This window comes from Medicago sativa, chromosome 1 (genome assembly GCF_051527215.1).
Source record: "Medicago sativa cultivar Bolivia chromosome 1, Bolivia_mono, whole genome shotgun sequence".
Classification (NCBI taxonomy): domain Eukaryota; kingdom Viridiplantae; phylum Streptophyta; class Magnoliopsida; order Fabales; family Fabaceae; genus Medicago; species Medicago sativa.
Window position 1 is genome coordinate 59,135,001 of NC_140749.1, and position 19,743 is coordinate 59,154,743.

Genomic DNA, 19,743 nt, shown 5'->3' on the forward strand with positions numbered 1-19,743 from the left:
AGAGTGATCCACAAATGCATGACACAGCAACACTAATCTTTATGTTTGATTAACCACAAACATAGAGCTACCAAAACAAGAGAGATTTTGTGATTGAAATTTTTATTTTTGATGTCTCTCTTTATATTGCCTTTTAGTGATTCAATCATGTTCTTAGCTAACAAAGCAATCAACTCAATTTGACTTGAAGATTCCATGGTACATCCACTTTGGGAGTCTAGTGGCCAACATTTTGCTTCACCGAAATCTTCATGTTTCAAAGGTGAAGAACCTGATAATTTTTTGTCTAAATGTTTATAGAGAATGCTTTGGAAGTTGTTTAATGTTAGATGGTCATGGTGGCTATTGCATTCTTTTTGTTGCAACGAGAGTTGCTTTTATTCTCCAACAATTTTTTTAAAGAAGTCAAACCAATTCCTTGAAATTGATATCTGAAAGAATCAAACCTCAGACTTTGAGTGCAACACACTTCAAGGTCTCAAATCGACACCATCATACCAAACAAAGTGAATTTTCTCCGAAGATTTTTAAAAATGTATCAATCCAAAAGTATACATTTGAACCCAAAAAACTATAGTTTTGTCTAGATTTATTCATTTCGAAGAGGTCAAACAGGTTTTATTTTTACCCTACCAGACTTATGTGGTTTTTTAAGAAATTAGAGAGAATAAAACCATCTCATTTGTTGTATTCTTGAGATAATCAAAAACTCCATGTGTATTTCTACCCTTAGGAGTATTCATTCTGTAATTGTTTGGTAGGGGCTAACACTCATCTCTTGAATAACAAGAAATTATGATAACGGAAACGCATAAACTTTTGAGTGTCAAAGAAAAAAAGATTATACAAATGTAGACTCTTTAAATTCGCTTATGGGAAATGCTTAACTTCCCGAAGAAATGCACAGCCAGACATTCACGATCAAATTGGTTTGTAGCAACAAAACAAAAAAAAAAAATAGCACCACAACCTCATGTATTCCACAAAAACCGGACTTTCCAATATACATTAAACACATACTCATTCGTGATTTTTCAAGAAAAAATATTCGCACTATACAGCAGTGTTGTTCACTTATATAGTATCCGCTCATGAGTTGTTCCAAAAAAACCGGTTTAATAAGGCGAAATTATAATTTTTACGTTTACTTTTATGGAACTTCTACGGTACACTCACAAAGTGAGGTGTACCGGTACTCTCGCTTCATAATTTTATAAATTAACGATCATTTTTCATGTAAGAAATAGCTATTTTTCAATATTTATATTTTATAGAACATCATTTCGTAAGAAAAAACATAATTTCATTGTTTATAAGAATCATAGTAATTTTTTTACTTATTATCGTAAAAAATAATCAATATTCTCAATCATGAGTGATAAAAATTAAAAAAAAATTAATTTTATTTCGTTGACACTTTTGATGAATAAGATTTAGTTATAATAATTATAAGTGATAAAAAACAATATTTTTCTTCAAAAAACAACTTATTTAACTATTAATTTAAAAAGTGAGTGTACCGGCACACTCAAATATATTGGGTGTATCATAGAATTTGCCTTACTTTTATTTTCCTTAATTTCCTTTATTATGATCTCTTTTCTTGTTTTTATTATGATCTCTTTCCTTAGTATATAGTCCATGGGTCGTTTTTACCTCAAAAAAAGAAAAAAAGTCCATGGGTCGTTTTTCAAAATATATTTTAGCTTATAAAAAAATGGGGTCCGTCGGACTAATTTGTCGTTTATTTATTTTACTGAAGTTTTAATCCATTTAGATCCAAAATTAGTTTACAAAAACATAAAAAGACGCGGAAGTGTGCGCCCCAAGCAAACACATGTTTTTCATATCATACCCATTGCATATCTATAAATACCCTAAATTGAGACTAAAAAAGTATGTGGTACTGGTGAAAAAAAAAATATTTTTTCAAAGAATTAGTTCAGAAAAGAATCAAGAAGACTAGAAGTTCCAACGAAAGACGGCACAGAGAAACCTATATACATCTCATCTCATAGAAGTAAGTTTTTTTAACTCAATCCATCTCTACATTGCATCTCTTTATTCTTTGTTCTTCCTTGTGTCTATTTTCTTTTTTCTTACTACTAATTGTATGTAGTGCAACTCCCTCGCATTATTTTGTTACATGACAGTGGTTTTTTGGTTATAGTCATTCATTGACATTAATACACCGTCGTATAATAATGATTTTTTTCTTCCTACTAATTGTATGTAGTGCAACTCCCTCACATTATTTTGTTACACGACAGTGGTTTTTTGGTTATGGTCATTGACATTAACTTTACACCGTCGTATAATAATGATTAATATATGAGAAACTATGTATATATGAGAAACCTTTTTTTTTTTTGTTTTTTTTGAGGGAATATATATGAGAAACCTATAGATACATCACGTAGATTCTCCTCCTTCATCGAATATTTCTACCTATTACCATGTTTTAGGTTTAGGATATGTGTGTACAAGTAAATTTTAAAACATATGTATTTTATTTTGCTAATTTTATTTTGTAAGTGACCGCCCTCTGAACTTTTTTCTCCCACCAAATAAATGATTGCATTCCTATTATTATTACTATGCAATCAATTAATTAATTATTTAATTTTGATTTAAAATCATCAATTCTTTTTACTAAATAATTGCCTAACTCGCTTTTAGTTTACTTCACAATAGAGAAGAGTGAAAAATTTAGCTTAAACCATAAACCTTTAGCTTAAGAAAAGAGAGAATGAAATTCAAACATATCTCAGAAAAGAGTGTAATTTTCCAAATCTATACTACTTAAGAGAGAAGATATAAAAGGAGTCTATAATGTTTTTAAGAATTAAATTCACGTGTGACGTTTACAACACTCACACATTATGTGCGTCAACTGAGAGTAAGTGTACTGGACATTAAGGATTCTTTGGAGAGAACAATGTAATTTTCTCTTAAAAAATAAACTTCTAATTTTAACACAAATTAGAGTAAGTGTGGTGAACTTTATGGATTCCTTTGAGAGAATAATGCAATTTTCTCTTAAAAAATAAGTTTTCTAATTTTAACATAAATTATGATTTTTAATGTGATGAATTGCTTTAAATAATGTGCTACAAATGACCTAAACATTGATAACCATATAAGATTCTTTTATAATAAAATTAAGGTAATATATTACTTAAGAGAGAAGATAGAGATGGGGTCGTGAGTTTAACTCAGTTGGTAGGGATAATGCATAAAATATGCAATGTTCGAGTTTAAATCATGGCCACCACAAAAAAAAAAAAAAAGATAGAGATGAAGTCGGTAACGTATTTATAAGTAGGAATCAAACTCAATGTATCTAACGTTTATAACACTCACATGTTCTATGCATCAACTAGGAGTAAGTGTATTGTGGAATTTAAGGTATTCCGTAGAGAGAATGATGCAATTTTTTTCTTTAAATATGACTCTTTCTAATTTAAAAAAAAATGATTTTTAATGTAATGAATTACTACCTCCGTCCCTAATTATAAGACCCTTTTGAGAAAAAAATTTGTCCCTTTTTATAAGACCCCTTTGGTATTTCCAAGTACATTAATTATTTCTTTACCAACATACCCTTATTTATTTTGCATCTTTTTCTTCAATCAACAATAAATATTATGTTGAAAACATAAATTAACTCTCTTTCTTAAGAATAAAATTGTAAAAACAATAGTAATTACTACCTCCGTCCCTAATTATAAGACCCTTTTGAGAATTTTTTTTGTCCCTTTTTATAAGACCCCTTTGCTATTTCCAATTACATTAATTATTTCTTTACATACATGCCCCTATTTATTATACATATTTTTCTTCAATCAACAATAAATAACATGTTGAAAACATAAACCAACCTTCTCTCTTAAAGGATAAAATTGTAAAAACAATAGTAATTACAAACATATTTAATACAAATATCCACTATCTTAATTCCCGTTATTTTTTCAAAAGGGCCCTATAATTAGGGACGGAGGTAGTATATACAAATTTAATACTACAACCAACTTTCTTAATCTCCGTAATTTTTACAAAAGACTCCTATATTTAGGGACGGAGGTAGTGCTAAAAATGTGCCACAAAGTTACCTCAACATTGTTGATCATATAAGAAAAATCCTATAAAATTAAAGTAATATATATTATAGTATTTTATACCGGATCAAATACCTTAATTGCGTTGGATTAGAAGGAAAAAAAATAGTGATATGGGGACCACTAAACCATGATGAACCGTGTAGATAATGCCACGTGGAAAATAGATTCCTTGATCATGGATGGATTTTGGAAATACAACTACAGAGAAGCTGTGATGCTGATGTGTATAGCCGACCCAACATTGTGCCACTGCCAACGTAGAGACGCAAACAAAGATCCAAAGTAGCGTAAGCATCAAACACTTCACCTCTCCCTTTTAATCCAACGTTCCTTATTCATTCCTTATACCCACCACTTTTAATCTCCACCCTCCATTTAACTCTACCACCTATATTTTATTCATCCTTTGTCTTCTTAGTCTTACCTTCTTGTGTCTTGTTCAATTCTTAGTTCATTTCAATCCTCGTTTCTTTACTCTCTCTCTCTCTCACTATGGTTTTGAGAATCCAATACCATTTTTCATTCAACCATTGATTTATTCTACATTACATTACATTATATATCATTCATCAATTTAGACTATGGTATGTATATACACATATAACTTATGTTTTGAATTTAATATGTTCATATGATTTTGATTTTGATTTTGATTTTGATTTTTGAGCAGGACACAATGTTGGTTCCTAAATGGCTCAAACCACTTCTTAGTACACCATTTTTCAACGAGTGTCGGATTCACGCCGACGCCGCAAGGAGTGAATGTAACATGTTTTGTCTAGATTGCAATGTTGATGCCTTTTGCTTCTATTGTCGTTCTTCAAAACACAAGGATCATCAAGTCATTCAGGTAAATTACCGGTTCCTAAATTATTTTCTTATGCACATTTTTTTATAATGGGGTTGGTTAAATTTTGTGATTTTTTAATATGATCTTCATTTTTCTTTATCCTAAAGTATATATTTTTTTTGTTGGTTTAATTAGATAAGACGATCTTCATATCATGATGTAGTGAGGGTGGCTGAAATTCAGAAAATGTTGGACATTAGTGGAGTACAAACTTATGTGATCAATAGTGCTAGAGTTTTATTTCTGAATGAGAGGCCTCAACCAAAATCTGGAAAAGCAGTTCCTTACATTTGTGAGATTTGTGGAAGAGGCCTTTTAGACCAAGTTCGTTTCTGTTCTTTGGGATGTAAGGTGAGATTTTGTTTCATAAACATTTTTCATATCATCAAAATGTACATATAATTCACAAATCAAATAGCTTAGTCCTCTTCACATCATAATTTTAAAAACACCCACCACCTACATTATTTGGAAAGCTCATCACACCATAATTATATTCCTTCCATCATTAATCATCATGTGTATATGAAGCATATAACTATAGGCGCAGTACTCCATTGACATTTCATCACATTTATAAAAATAATCATATTATTATCTAGTTAATATTATTGATATATTTTTTTATAAAGATAATTATTGAATAGTAGATAGGAACATGGTATAATAATGTGTATAAAATAATAATGAATCAATATATGATTTGTTTAATTTGATACTAATTAATTGTTGTGCTGGCAATGATTGAATTAGCTTGTAGGAATAAAGAGAAATGGGAATGCAAGCTTTGTTTTAGATGCAAATAACAATGAGGTATCAACAATGGAAGAAGGGATGTCAAGACAACAAGAAGAAGAATTGCGTGAAGGCTCACAACAAGGCATGTATCCAGCAACTCCTCCAACACCTCCTTCAAACGCAAGGAGAAGAAAAGGGATTCCTCACAGGGCTCCTTTTGGACCCTAGTCATTTTATCTTCTTTTTACAACCTCAAAATCGGAACCGACTCGTTTATGGTGAAGGAATTCACGCATTCACGCGAAAGGACATTGATGACCGTTTAATTAAGATTGATCAGAATCTGACAAACTGATGTCATGAAAACGTGAATGCGATATCCCAGACCGCTAAGTATCCCATCCCATTCCTTAAAATTGGTACATACTCAAAAGTCACAATATTTTTTTTTTCTTCCTTTTGAAAGAATTGATTTAAATTAACCCCTCTTTAGGGGAATCTCTTTAGTGTAATTAATTATTTTTTCTTTTAAAGAAAAAAAACTATATAGGCTTTGGTGGTTGGAGAGGATTCCAGTTGTCTATTGTCCATGAAGTGAGAAAGTAAAGAAAAAAATGAAAAGGGTATATAGGAAAGTTCCTTCTTTTGGGGTATGGGTCTGGAAAACAACAAATTCTCCCTTGTGAAGAATCAATAATGCATATATTTCATATTTGTTTAATGTTTGATGGTTGCAAATGTATATGTCATTAAGCAATCAAAAAGCAATACTTTGTGAACTCCGTTTCATAGTTTTTGATGGCCCACCATCCACATGGTCCGTTTACATGAAGTTAGTAACACTTTTTTAAAGTTGATTAATTATATCATTTATTTTTGTGGTCGGAGTTTGAACACCAAATTTTACGTATATTATTCATTGTTTTTATCAATTGAACTAAGTTTACGATGATTTGTTTAATTATATCATTGTTGATGGTAAAAAAGGTCGTTATCATTTATCATATTTTATATATTTCTATGTGCATGCAATGTAGTGGGAACAATCGATTTACTATTTATACTTCAAAAAAAAAATCGATTTACTATTTATTCTTACCACTTGAAAAGCTCAAGGGTTTCGGTAATTTCGTAGTTTCTATCTTTTTCACTTTTCCAATCTCTACTTACTTTTGTTCTTTTTTTCTTTGTTAAAAAAGCTACTTACTTTTGTTCTTAATTCCCTTGATATTTTGTTAGAAGTAAATGGAAAGGGTAACAAATGTTCTGTCTTTATGGTATTATTATTATGCAGTGTCATTTTCTCTACTTAATTAATTAAATCAATGAGCCAAGGTAATTAGGTAGAGTAGATATGGATTGATGGCTACTCAAAAGTTTTCAATTCTCATAACTCACAACGTCCAAATTTAACCACGGAGTAGGTACTAAGACATTTTACTTTTCAAGTTTTTTTTATACAATAGCATAGTACTATTTTGTGTAAAAAATATTAAAGTAGCTTAGCACTATTTCTTAACTAGCTCGGGTTTAGTTGTTATGTTTAAGTTTAACTAAAACTAAATTTAACCATGATTAAACATAAGTTTTTTTTAATATAGAAAATAAACATTGATTTATATGAATGGTGTAAAGATTACACTTTAACTTGACCAAAAAAAAATTACACATTAAATATTTATTTATTTTTTGGCGAATAAAAGCTAAAAAAACACTTTAAAGAATAAAAGCTAAAAAATATTACATGCTTATGTGAAAAGAAAAAAAATTCAATTTTCTCATATTAGAGGTACATTATAAAGAAATATGAATTTATAAAGTTTTAAAATGTTTAAAAGTACTGCCTTTTAGGCTTATCCATCTTTTAATATTTTACTTCTTTTACAAAAAATTAATGTATTTTATTTACTCGAGCTATAAAGCACATTTTTTCTTCAAAAGAAAGTTCCCCAACCCACCGACTTTTTTCATTTTCTTTTTGTAGTTGAAAAATGAAGATGCAATACAGTGTACCCATAAAATTGACAGGCAGTACAGTAGTATTAGCTGTTATAGGATATACAGTTTAAAAGGTAATTATGTAGTAATGTTTTTAGGATACAATGTTTGGACCCAAAAAAAGCATACAATGTGTATTACTTGTAATTCAAGTTAATTCTACTATTTTAGTCCTAACTAGCACAATGTGGTCTCCGTTTAATTTTGATAGGACCACATAAATTTTAAGTGTGTCAAAAAATGTGTTGGTAATATTTTTCTATAATATATATACACATAAAAGTTATTTTGTAATAATATTCTCATAGGATATATATATATATATATATATATATATATATATATATATATATATATATATCTTCATATTTGATATATCATCAAAATGTTTTTGAAGATTTTTTTTTTCTCTCCATTCTCTTTCCGCATAAAAAGAAGACAGGACAAATGATCAAACTTTATTTACAGATGATTCAAATCAATCACATGAAGGATTTAACGTAATAATCATAGATGCAAATATCACATAGCCAATTACATATACTAAAAATGGATTAAGAATGGTGTCCCTAAGATAGGATTGAGTAGTCTAGGGAGAGATGAGAGCAAGGATGAGAGGTCTCATGCCTGTTTATGTTTTGAACGTTTTGTCACGTATCTACTAGTGATTAAATAACAACCAAGGATAGAAACCTCTCATTAGACATGTAGAATGACCTAATTCATCACTGATATGTATAAGCAAGATCCAACACGGGAGAGGACTCTCTCAAGTGGAATACTCTGCGGTGCATGCATCCAAACCCTTAATTAGACTCTCTCTCTTTTTTAACAGTAAAGACACATTCTCTCACTTTTATAATAAATGGGCAAAATCGCACTTGAGAAGAAAAAGAAAGACGATCTCCTCCCAACCCAACACATATTCATCAATTAACTATTGCTTAATAATAATCGACCATAATTTATATATATATATATATATATATATATATATATATATATATATATAATTCCTAAATAATTGTGGCCTAGTCCCAAGCTTATTTTCCTTTTCTTAATTTTTAATAATATATTCTTCTTAAGTGTTGTAGATGATTGTGAGGAGATGGGATGCCTCCTAGCTGAGATGTTTTCTCTTCTCTTGTGATAGATTTGCACCAATCCATTCATTTTTATAAAATAAAAATAAAAAATTTCTTTGAAAAAAAAACTTAAATAGTTGATTATGTCAATCCATAATTGAATAACTAAAATAATTAACTAACATTCTTCCATTTGGATTACAATAGTTAATTATTAAGAGGATATTATTTTTAATACTAATTGAAATATCAATTATGATCAAAACATTTGTCAATTATGAATATTCTGTTGTATCTTTCACCACATTCCATCCACATCAAAAACTACTACAATTTAGAACCTTACATGTGATCAACATGCCCAATGATCATGATTTATTTCTAATTTTTCAATAACTCGTCACAATTTTGTTCATAATCCATTTGTATGCAATCACTACATGGCTATAAAATTAATTTGAGGATACATATAGCTAGACAAAGACTTGATCATGTCCATGTCCAAAGCTGCTGGCTACTATTCTATGCGTGATACAATAATATAGTACAGAGTGTCGAACTAACCCCACTAATTGATAGAGATTGCCACATATAGTTAAAGTAACAGAGAAATGGAATTATTAAGAAGGAAAATGTACATTAATCTAATTACTTGTGACAGAGACATTATATTAAGGAATTAACATATATGAAAACCTATTTGTGATTCTGACGTGGTGAGGGGTGTTTTTCTAACTGTTCATATTATGTTGGGTTAGTTACTACAGGTGAGGTGACGAATTGCTTGAGGTTGTGGCTAAAGATGAAAAGAATGTTACATCTAGACTAGAATATAGTTTAAATTGTAGGAAATTGACAAGTGATGGTTGGTTTATAATTCTTTTTTTGGATGCTGATTTGTATTGAAGTTGAATTGGGACATAACATTGTCAAGACTCCTCATCTAAGATTAAATTTTGAAAAATAGCGAGATCAAACCCATGAACAGTTTCAACATTTTAAAACTAAAAGGCAAGGTCGGCAATGAAAATAAGGATAAGATACTACACAAGTTTTTCTGCATATGAGTCCAAGGGCCAAAGTGGCCAAAACTAAGACTTTAGGTCTCAAATGAATGAAGACCATGTTGCCGAGCTGAGATGACAAAGAATATGATGCACCCAATAAATGTTTTGATGACTTTGAAAGTTATAAAAAAGAAAATCTAACGACAATAAAAACAAGTTTAAAATGTACATCAAAGACACGAAAAGTCCATTAGGGCTTTCAAGTTAGAAATGCAATATTTGTTTAAATATTAGAATGGACATTGTCTGAGTGTCACGAGCTAAATGAAAGTAGTGATTAAGGTTGCTTTTAAACTAAGACGGTGTCTCTGTGGAACCAATATTTCCACCGGTTTGAAATGCTTGAATACTTAAATTTCATAAAAGTTTGGTGAGGAGCCATGCTTGAAATGAGATGAGATGATATAAATTGTAAGAACTGTAAGAAGAAAACAAAAGATTTTTAAATTGGGTTGTTGTAATTTCATTATATTATGTTATGTTTTATGTATTGTTTCTTTAACTTTCAATACACAATATGAAACATGGTAAATACTCCAGCAACATATAGATTCGATCTCATTGAAACGTAATTGTTTCATTAGATATAAGAACATGGGGTTCCATGAACAATTGTAGGTAGGCATGGCAATGTGGCGGGGTGGGGATGTGTTTTACCTTCCCCGTCCCCAAACCCTACTTCCATATACTTACCCGTTACCCTATCCATACCCAGTTGGGATGAGAAATCGAATCTCATCCCTATCCCCAAATCCTACTTTCATATACTTATCTGTTACCTTACCTATACCCGGTTGGGATGAGAAATCGAATCTCATCACCTGCCCCATCCTCATCCCCAAAGTGGATTTTTTTTGTTAATTAAAATAAAAGTATTTTTCAGCCCCGAGCGCAATGTTGTAATGCATTATCCAGGATAGAGACGATGACTATAGTGATGGAGAAGAGAGAGCACGAGAGTGTGAGATATGGAAGGAGATAAGAGAGAACTAAGATAAGTGAGTGTCATCTGCAAGACTGAGACTTTGACTCTGTAAGTGAAATCATTTAGGGTTTCAAATTCTATTTATATAAAAGGGGTAGTAAATTGATTTTCTACATTCGGGACGGGTTTTGGTATGGGTTCGGGGTGGGTGCCTATATCTCCGTTGCCCGTCTTGTACCCGTGTTTTAAAATCGGGGAAAACTCAAACCCAATCAAAGCGGAAAAAATCTGTCAAAATGGGTTTGGTTCGGGGATACCCCCGGTATAGATTTTGTTGTCATGCCTAACTGTAGGGGTCCATACATCAATTCCCATAATCTTTTAAAAGAGTGGAGTTTCTTATCAAAATTTATGGCCCACAATAAAAGGTATGATTTCATAGCCTAAACCATAATTAAAAAAAAAAAAATTCGCTTGTTGTGTTAGACCATCTCCAATGGGAGGGTCTTAAAACATTTAAGACCCGGTACCAATTAGGTAGCCTCATTGGGGAGAAAAAATTTCAGGGTCTTATTTAAGACCTCAATCTTAAGCGGGCCCTGCACTCTTTTAATATTAAAAAATTGAAATGTAATGATATAAAATTATTAGTAGTTGATTAGTGGATCTCATTTAAGAACTTTGTGTGAGATTTGGGTTGGAGGGATTGAGTGCTTATTAGATACTACTATTAAAAAATTATAAATGAGTGATGTGTACACGTGAGACCCATTTAAGTACCAAAAAATGATAAATGAGTGTCTCCATTGTGGATGCTCTTAGCAGTTACAACGGAATAAAGAAGCTCATAAATCTATAAACATTTTTCTTAAAAATGAAAAATTAGAATTGATAATGTAGATTTTGATTAATTCCAAAATTGTTATAAACTAGATTTTATTAGGTAAATAAACTAGTATTATTATAAATAAAAATTGATTTTTCACACATTTAAATGTATTATTTAAACTAAGATTGCAAAATGATATCTTATATAGTTATATTCTCTAAAACAGCGAAAGTTTACTTCGTGAAACATAGTGAATGTTTTATAGCCATTGGATCATGCTAGTTTTAATCTACTTTGATTTTTATTTGTTTATAAAATGGAAGAAAAAAAAACGGTTACATGTAACCCTCGTTATACATCCCTGTGGCTTTTTGTCGTGTTATATAGCAAGTTTATATAATAACTAGACCTTGACCCGTGCGATGCACGGGTATTTTTTGTTTGTTTCAAATTTTTTGACAATATAAACATCAAATTGGATAAATGTATTTTGTATTAGATTTCAATAAATACTACAATTATATTATTGAATAATTCAAATTAAAATCATTTTCAATATCACAAATCAAGTTACATTCAGTCTAAAAAGAGTAGATAAGTAACTATTAAACATTCGAAAATACGATTTGGAATTGAAAGTTTCAATAGTAACCATTACAATTTAAAGCATGAGTGTGTTATTACTTAAAGCCTTAAGTGTCTTATTATTTAAAGCATTGACAACCAAGGAAATTGACACAATCACAATAGGATTTCAAGCATCAACTTTCATCAAATCTGACACAATCACAATCCACAAAATCAAAATGAATAAAATAGCATTTATATCAAAATTAGTTTAGGAATCATACCATTAATAAGTTAGTATGGACGAAATCTGCATCACAGTCTCAATTTTTAGGATAAATCGAAGGAAAAAAGGGTTCAGAAACGTTCAATGTTCAATTCTGTAAAAAAAAGAAAAAGGGATTAATTAGTTTTTTAATGAGGGTGTTTGGTATTGGATATGAGGTAGTGGAATCAAAATTATATCACAAAAACAATTATTGGCTTGGTGGTTGGAGTGCTTACATAGAACCATAATGTTGTGGGTTCGAATCCTTGCAAAGAGTTTTTTCATAAAGATTTTTTAAACCGTCAAAAAAGGCAGGATTAGGTTAAACAGTGGCGGGATTAGGGTTAATCAGAACTGTTTAACATTTATATATACTAGACTCTTGACCCGTGCTATCACACGGGTCCTACCAAGTGAAATTTAAAAGAATATAGTTATAGCATAATGAGTATATAGGTAACCGGAAGAAATAGCATGATAAATATTAAACATGTATAATTAAAAATAATGATAACAAACTGATAATATCGTAGTCTAATTATTGTATTTCTAAACTTTTGACGCGCACGGGTTCTAACTTGAAAGACTATAATTATTCATTTTGATAGAGTGATTGTTTAAGTTGACATAAATACATTTAAGAGTTGTAGGTTTGTGGCAATAATAACATGTGTAGCTAGCTACCCATAGCCCATACATTGTTTATTTTGATCATGGAGTGACCAATGTACTACAATAACCAATTAGAACATGCTCCTTTCAATTTTTCTATGAAGCGCATGTTGCACATTGCATTTACTCACTATATTTCTTATCATTTCCACCAGAATAGTAACTAAACTTATCCTCCATCTGCAATTAGAAAAAACAGATGCTTTGAGAATCAAATTACAACAGCCCATTAGGATAATATGCCCATATAAACCAATAAATATGCAAGGTAGGATGTAATTAATAATCAGAGTTATACTAATTATTAAATATTTATATGGCTAAGTGGCTTTGGTAACACAATGTGTATCAAGAGAAAGAAACTCATGAAGAATTTTGATAAGGTGAGTTTGAATGGTGATAAATCACACTTAACTCTCTCATGTGTAAATTACATGGGAGGATCCATCCGCAAACCAAATACAGTTTTTTAACTTAAATACAATGTACCATTGGGTCTAATATAAGCTGTTATGAATTCGGTTTAATTACTAAAACAGATTCAAAAATGAAAATAGGCATTAGCCAGTCAATCTTCCATTGAAGTTTGCAATATGGTTTCAAATTCTTTCATCAATAAATGCAAAAGAGCATGCTGGCCAATGGATTTGAAAATAGATTTTCTCCAATTCATTTTCTTTATGCAACGACTTAAGGCTGCAATTTGTCTAAAATAAGACCAATATTTTGAATAAAAAAAAAGAAAAAAAAAGAATAAAAGGCAAGGGTTGTATATGAAACACTCACGGGCTAGTGGCTAATGGTTTTTCACTTCGTTGTTTATTTCCTTGTTCGTCTTGTCTCCCCTCACTGCTAGTTCTCAATTTGATGCATTGCTGAAGAAAACAAATCAATTAGAGATATAATAGAAGAAAATTCCACCCCTAGAAACCTAAAAAGTTTTTGAACAATATCCTAATTGGACGACCAAATATACTCATACCATTTGAAACTTGATTTCTAATTTGTTGGAATAGCAATATGCATCTTAGTCCTCCACTTGTATATCTGATGCAACTCCGCCAAATTGTAGACATTCTACTACATAGTCCATGTAAAACATAATTAGAACTATCACAATAATTAATGGTATAATCATTAAGGTAGAAAACATTTCAATCTCATTGCATGCAAACTGATGTCATCATGGACTTTCATATCATAATAGCAATTTTGCTGTCAATGTAGATAGAGTGTTAGGATTGCTAAAATTAGGAAACATGATGATAGAAATATGTTTTAATAATATTAATTAATAAAAAAGAAAACCATTTTACTGAATTTTCTATAACTATATATCAGAACTTTTTTTTGAAGGAATATATCAGAACTTATCTTCTATGCTAATATATGATTCATAAACATGAATTATAGTAATGAATAATGATATTTTTCACTATGAAATCAACTATTTAACCATAAGTTTATTGAGTTCTTTTGACGGCCAGGAACTAAATCATGATTGACATGCATCTTTTTTGCATCATAGCTTGAGGTAGAATCACTTAATACCCATCACATTATTAAATAAAGAGCATAAAGAGAAGTATGAAATTGCAGAGAAAAGAAGTATGAAATTGCATCACTGAGGCCTCAAAAATTAATAAGCCATGCAATTCTTCACAAAGCATAACCCAATCTAAAACAAAATGAATTGTAGATGACAAAAAAAGGTCGTTAAGAAAACCAAAAGTATATCCCTTTCAAAATTTATTCTCCAAAGTCGATAAAAAATTCTCACATATTATATTACCATCAAGATTATAGCCCATGTTACTAAAAAAAAAGATTATAGCCCATTATCAAGAAACTGGTTAGTTAAGTTTACATCAAAGTGTAATCCATCTTACCCAATTAATGTTTTTCAAATCACTCTATAGCTAAAAAGCCTCATCCCAATCTTCTTTTAGTTGTCATCAACGTTTAGTTCCTATTAGAAATACAAAGATTAGTAGAGGATTGAAAAATAAAAATGAAAGAACAAAACAAATCTATTTAATCACATTCAAGATCCCTCATTCCTGGTGTAACACCCCGTTTTCCCAACGTAAAAATTTCATAAACAAATCAGAGTTTTTCAACTTTAAACAAAATGCTACACTTCTTAAAAATTCATAAACTGAATAAATAACAATTTATTCTTCAAAATCATTTAACATAAGTAATTCAAAACTTCGCAGCGGAAATTAGTTCAACAATAAAAATAATCTTTGGCACAAGGGCCTCCATATAAAATTTCATAAAACTTAATTCAACATCAATTCTTGAAAGATTCATAAAGTAATACGTAAGAAACAGAAAGTAAAGACATAATCCCATCCTGTTACGTATCAGAGCACCTAAGACACACTTGTGAGGAGTCCACTCACGACCGCAACTAATCCTGGTTACCTGCAAGTTACCCATACGAAGAGCAACATTTCCAAGCAGAGGGGTGAGATTTCTCAAACAATAATATTAAGCATATAAATCATATAAAATACATTCAACAACTTAAACATCTTATAATTCATTAATCATATCTAATAACTTAAACTTCCTTAACTAGTGTCATTATCCTTCCTACATTAGTCATATACTTCATCAAGTAATCTCAATTATTATTCATAAAATATCTTATCTTAAATCATGATCATAAGCATCAATATCTAACACCAAATATAATCGTAAGCATCATCATATAATTCACATAAGTATCATTATCAAAACATATCATTTATCGAAAGCAACTTCATAATCAAGTTCATAATCAACTTCATAAACAAACATCATCATTAAATCATAATCATCAAATCACAATCAAACTTCATAATCAAACCTCACTTAACTCGACAATGCGACTCAACTCGACTATGTAACTCTTAACATCTCAAATCATCTTAGCATCTTGACAACTTAACAACTTGACAACTCGACAACTTCACATCTTAAATCATCTTAAAACTTCTTGATATGCAAATGCATGTGGTACCATTCAACAACATAAATGAGTGTAATTAGGCTCTTCAACATGTGAGCATAAAGTTGCCGGGCTTAAAGCCCCCAACGTAGTTTGAGCACAAAGGCTGCCGGGCCTAAAGCCCCCAACTTTAATGAGCACAAGGCTGCCGGGCCTAAAGCCCCCAACTTTAATGAGTATGCAATGGACTCAACTCCCTACAACTTAGAAAACTTCATGAACATCTATGACATCCTAACATCTTGATATCTTGACAACATAACATCTTAATAACTTGATGACTTCATAACGACTTGACGACTTAACAACTCTTATCATCTTAACGTCTTAACATCTTAACATCTTGACAACATATGGATCACATAAATAATTCATGTCATATCATAATATAACAATATCAAATGATAATAAACAACATCTTAAAACATCATATTCATCAATCATAAACAACTTCATATAACATCGTATTTAAACATCAACAATAATTCACTATGTATCTTTGTAAAACATAATAAATTATCCACAACATATATTCATGTCAAACCAAAACTATTGGAAAGATATCACAAATATCAACAAATTTCATGTTTACAACAAAGATCAATTCAAAACAGAAACATATGAACAAAACACAAAAACATGAAACAGAGAATGCTGCAACCGTACAATTTTGCTAAGACCTCCCTGTAGTATTTTCATCATAACTTACAGACCAAACATCATTTTCACGTCAAACCAAAGCCAATAGAAAGCTAATAAAATTATCTAAAACTTTCATGTTTACTCCTAAGACCAATTCTGTACCGATCAATACCAGTTTTTATTTTAAATTCGGAAAAGTTGTGCTGAAAGTCCATAAAAATTCACTGTGACCTACGTGCAGTAATTTGACCATAACTCAAGTTCTATAAATCCTATTGACGTGAGACCAACGACATTAGAAAGCTAACATCCATACCTACAACTTTTGTGTTTACACCTAAACCCAGTTCGGAACTTAAACTTGTCAAACTGAGACAATAAAAACGCGTTTTGCACATTGACAGCAAAATCGCAGTTCAGCTGCGATTTCGCTTTGGGGAAATCTTTTCCACTTCTTATTCGATCCAATACTCTCCAAACTTGACCCTAATCATTACCCTATGATTGCCCTATCATTAGAACACTAATTATTCATCAACTTACTGTATGCAAATTCAAAGGGTTCTCAAATCTATTAACAACCTATTACAATTATTAAACCCTAATTCTTAAACTCACCAACATGTCAACCAATTCCATGGTTTTAACCTCAAAACTACATCCAATAATCATCTTATGGGTTATCTAAGGACTTTATACAATTTCTACATCAATTCAACAAGTTTTCATCATCTAATCATCAAATCTCTCTCAAAACCCTAATTCTCAAATTCTCACAAACTCTCCCCAACTTGTTAGATGTAATCTAATGATTTAACAACTTAATATTAATGCAAGATAGTCTCACCCTCACCTTAGATTAATTCCTGAATCAGCGGCAGCGTTCTTCTTTCCTAAGGTCTTCTCCTCTTCTCTTGACTTTTCTCTCCTCTTCTCTTCTTTCTTGTTCTCCTCTTTTCCAAAAAGCGGTTTCCGGTAAACTCTTTCTAACCTAAGCTTCTCTATTTATAATACTAAAATATTCTTCCCAAATCTATTTAGTCCCAACAACTTATTCTTCTTTATATTCTAACTCCCAAATCCACTCACACTAATAATCCTCATATTCTAATAAATAATATTTCTCTACTAAATATAGTCTTCCACTAAATATATAATAATACACCATATAACAAATAATAACATATTTCATCAAAATATATATGTATATAATATTTTAACACCAAATAACAAATATAACTCTTCATTGAATAATAAATATATTTCTACACTAGATAACATATATATTTCCACACAAAATAACAAATATATTTCTACACTAAATAACATATATATTTCTACACAAAATAACAAATATATCTCTTCATCAAATAACAAATATATTTTTACACAAAATAACCCCACAATTTAATATTTATTTTATTTTCGAATCATATTTTATTAAACAATAAAATAAGTCACAACGTCTCATAAATTTCTCTAAAATCATATCAATCACATAAATCTTATAAATCACACTAATCATATAAATATATTCTAAAACTCATTTAAAATAATTAAATAAAAAGGAGGGCGTTACACCTGGCATCCTAGTTCCATGGATTGAAAACAAACCACCAAACAAATAAAACAATAATTTTATGCCAGCGCCATTGTATGAAATGAATCAAGTTAAATGGAACATTGTTAATGGAGACCATTGTTCAATGATTTAAGAGAATTAAAATTGATCATCTTCCAAAGTGAAACCAATCCCATCAGTTTTTAAAATTAAATCAGAATAAAACTGACTTTACTTACTCTATATACACCAGAAAAAATTAAGAAATGAGGAAATTTTTTGTTACCTTGGTCATATTGCAAATTGAAAGAGGTACAGCAATTAGTATTTATCATGTCTGCATATATTGAAAGAGAAATAACACCTTCCACATATGTATAATGCATCCCAGCGAGATTAGGCACACCTTGACACACATTACTCCTCCATTCATGCAAACCCATCACCTTCCTTGACACCTGAACCAAAACCAAACCCAAATCAAACAATTTCATAAGTCAAAACTCTCAAACAGAACGATAAATGAATGTCGTGAAATTTATTAGTGCTTAATGTGAAGATAGAGAGAGATACTACCTCAACCAACAATTGATCCTGGTGAGATACACAAAACCAGAAGGAGTCACGTTGCCGAAACTCGAAACTTTGATTATTTGCTTGGGTCGATGATCTTGAACGACTACGGGAAGGGAGGAAGGTTGTGGTGGTGAAATTGGGCTGAAGCTAGGGGAGTTGCGTTCGGTGGTGACGGATGAGGGTGGAGATGTAGGTGCCTTCCCCGCCGAGTCATATTCAGTTGATGTAGAGTGGAATGGAGAGGAGCGATTGAGAGAATGCTTTTTTTTTGTTTGAATTGAAAGTATCAAACAGTAAATGCTAATTTGTCTAGAGCTGCACGTCAAACAGTATAAGGGATGGGGAAGTGTAAAAGCAAAGATTCTGATTGGTTTATCCAAGTACATGAAAGGTCATGAAATGAACGGCTGAGATGAAGTGTGCAGTGGGCAGGTGAGATTAGCATTAATTACGTGATTTGGGAGGGAAAAGAGGGAGTGATTAGGGCTAAAGTGCCAGCACATCAAGTTAGGCTTTAATAGTAAAGGATTAAGATTTTTTTTTTTTAAGAAATCAAAATGAAATATATTAGTACCAGGTGGCTATTATTCTAGTACAAGGTGTGTAAGAAAAACGCCACAATATGAACAACATACAACAAAGTGTCAACAATTCGGAAACAAAATTAGCCAATTCCCACACAAACAAAGGGATACTGGCACCAAAGATGAAAATTATAATTAAAAGCCTTGAAATTGGATTTAAGCCACCAAAAGAAAAGAAGTTTAATCTTCTCCAGAAGTTGAATGGGAGAATTTTCTTTGCCTCTAAAAAGACGGTCATTTCTTTCATTCCAGATTACCCAAG

The 19,743-nt window shown here is 30.8% G+C and overlaps 1 protein-coding gene and 1 long non-coding RNA gene across 6 annotated transcripts; one reads left to right on the plus strand and one right to left on the minus strand.

Moving 5' to 3' along the window:
- The first annotated feature begins 4,543 nt into the window (after positions 1-4,543).
- On the plus strand, positions 4,544-6,488 carry LOC146955859 (protein RGF1 INDUCIBLE TRANSCRIPTION FACTOR 1-like). The gene is made up of 4 exons (XM_085724417.1): positions 4,544-4,705; positions 4,792-4,971; positions 5,107-5,322; positions 5,725-6,488. The coding sequence occupies exons 1-4, from the start codon at positions 4,703-4,705 to the stop codon at positions 5,935-5,937; spliced, it is 612 nt and encodes a 203-aa protein (XP_085580543.1). The 5' UTR covers positions 4,544-4,702; the 3' UTR covers positions 5,938-6,488.
- A 6,435-nt stretch (positions 6,489-12,923) lies between these two features.
- LOC146955860 (uncharacterized) lies at positions 12,924-18,791 on the minus strand. 5 transcript variants are annotated; one of them, XR_015018084.1, is made up of 5 exons: positions 18,342-18,791; positions 15,010-15,180; positions 14,103-14,197; positions 13,907-13,995; positions 12,924-13,300 (listed from the first exon to the last, which is right to left on the minus strand). It is a non-coding gene; the product is annotated as an uncharacterized LOC146955860 (long non-coding RNA). The 5 variants fall into 5 exon arrangements; XR_015018070.1 differs by having other exon boundaries at positions 14,103-14,200; XR_015018077.1 differs by having other exon boundaries at positions 13,159-13,300; positions 14,103-14,200; positions 15,010-15,089; positions 18,608-18,791.
- Between the last annotated feature and the right edge of the window lie 952 nt (positions 18,792-19,743).

Excerpts from the sequence above, each read along its gene's own strand:
- LOC146955859 (XM_085724417.1), top strand. Across the intron at positions 4,972-5,106 it reads AGGATCATCAAGTCATTCAG|ATAAGACGATCTTCATATCA; the intron begins GTAAATTACCGG and ends TGGTTTAATTAG. Across the intron at positions 5,323-5,724 it reads TCTGTTCTTTGGGATGTAAG|CTTGTAGGAATAAAGAGAAA; the intron begins GTGAGATTTTGT and ends TGATTGAATTAG.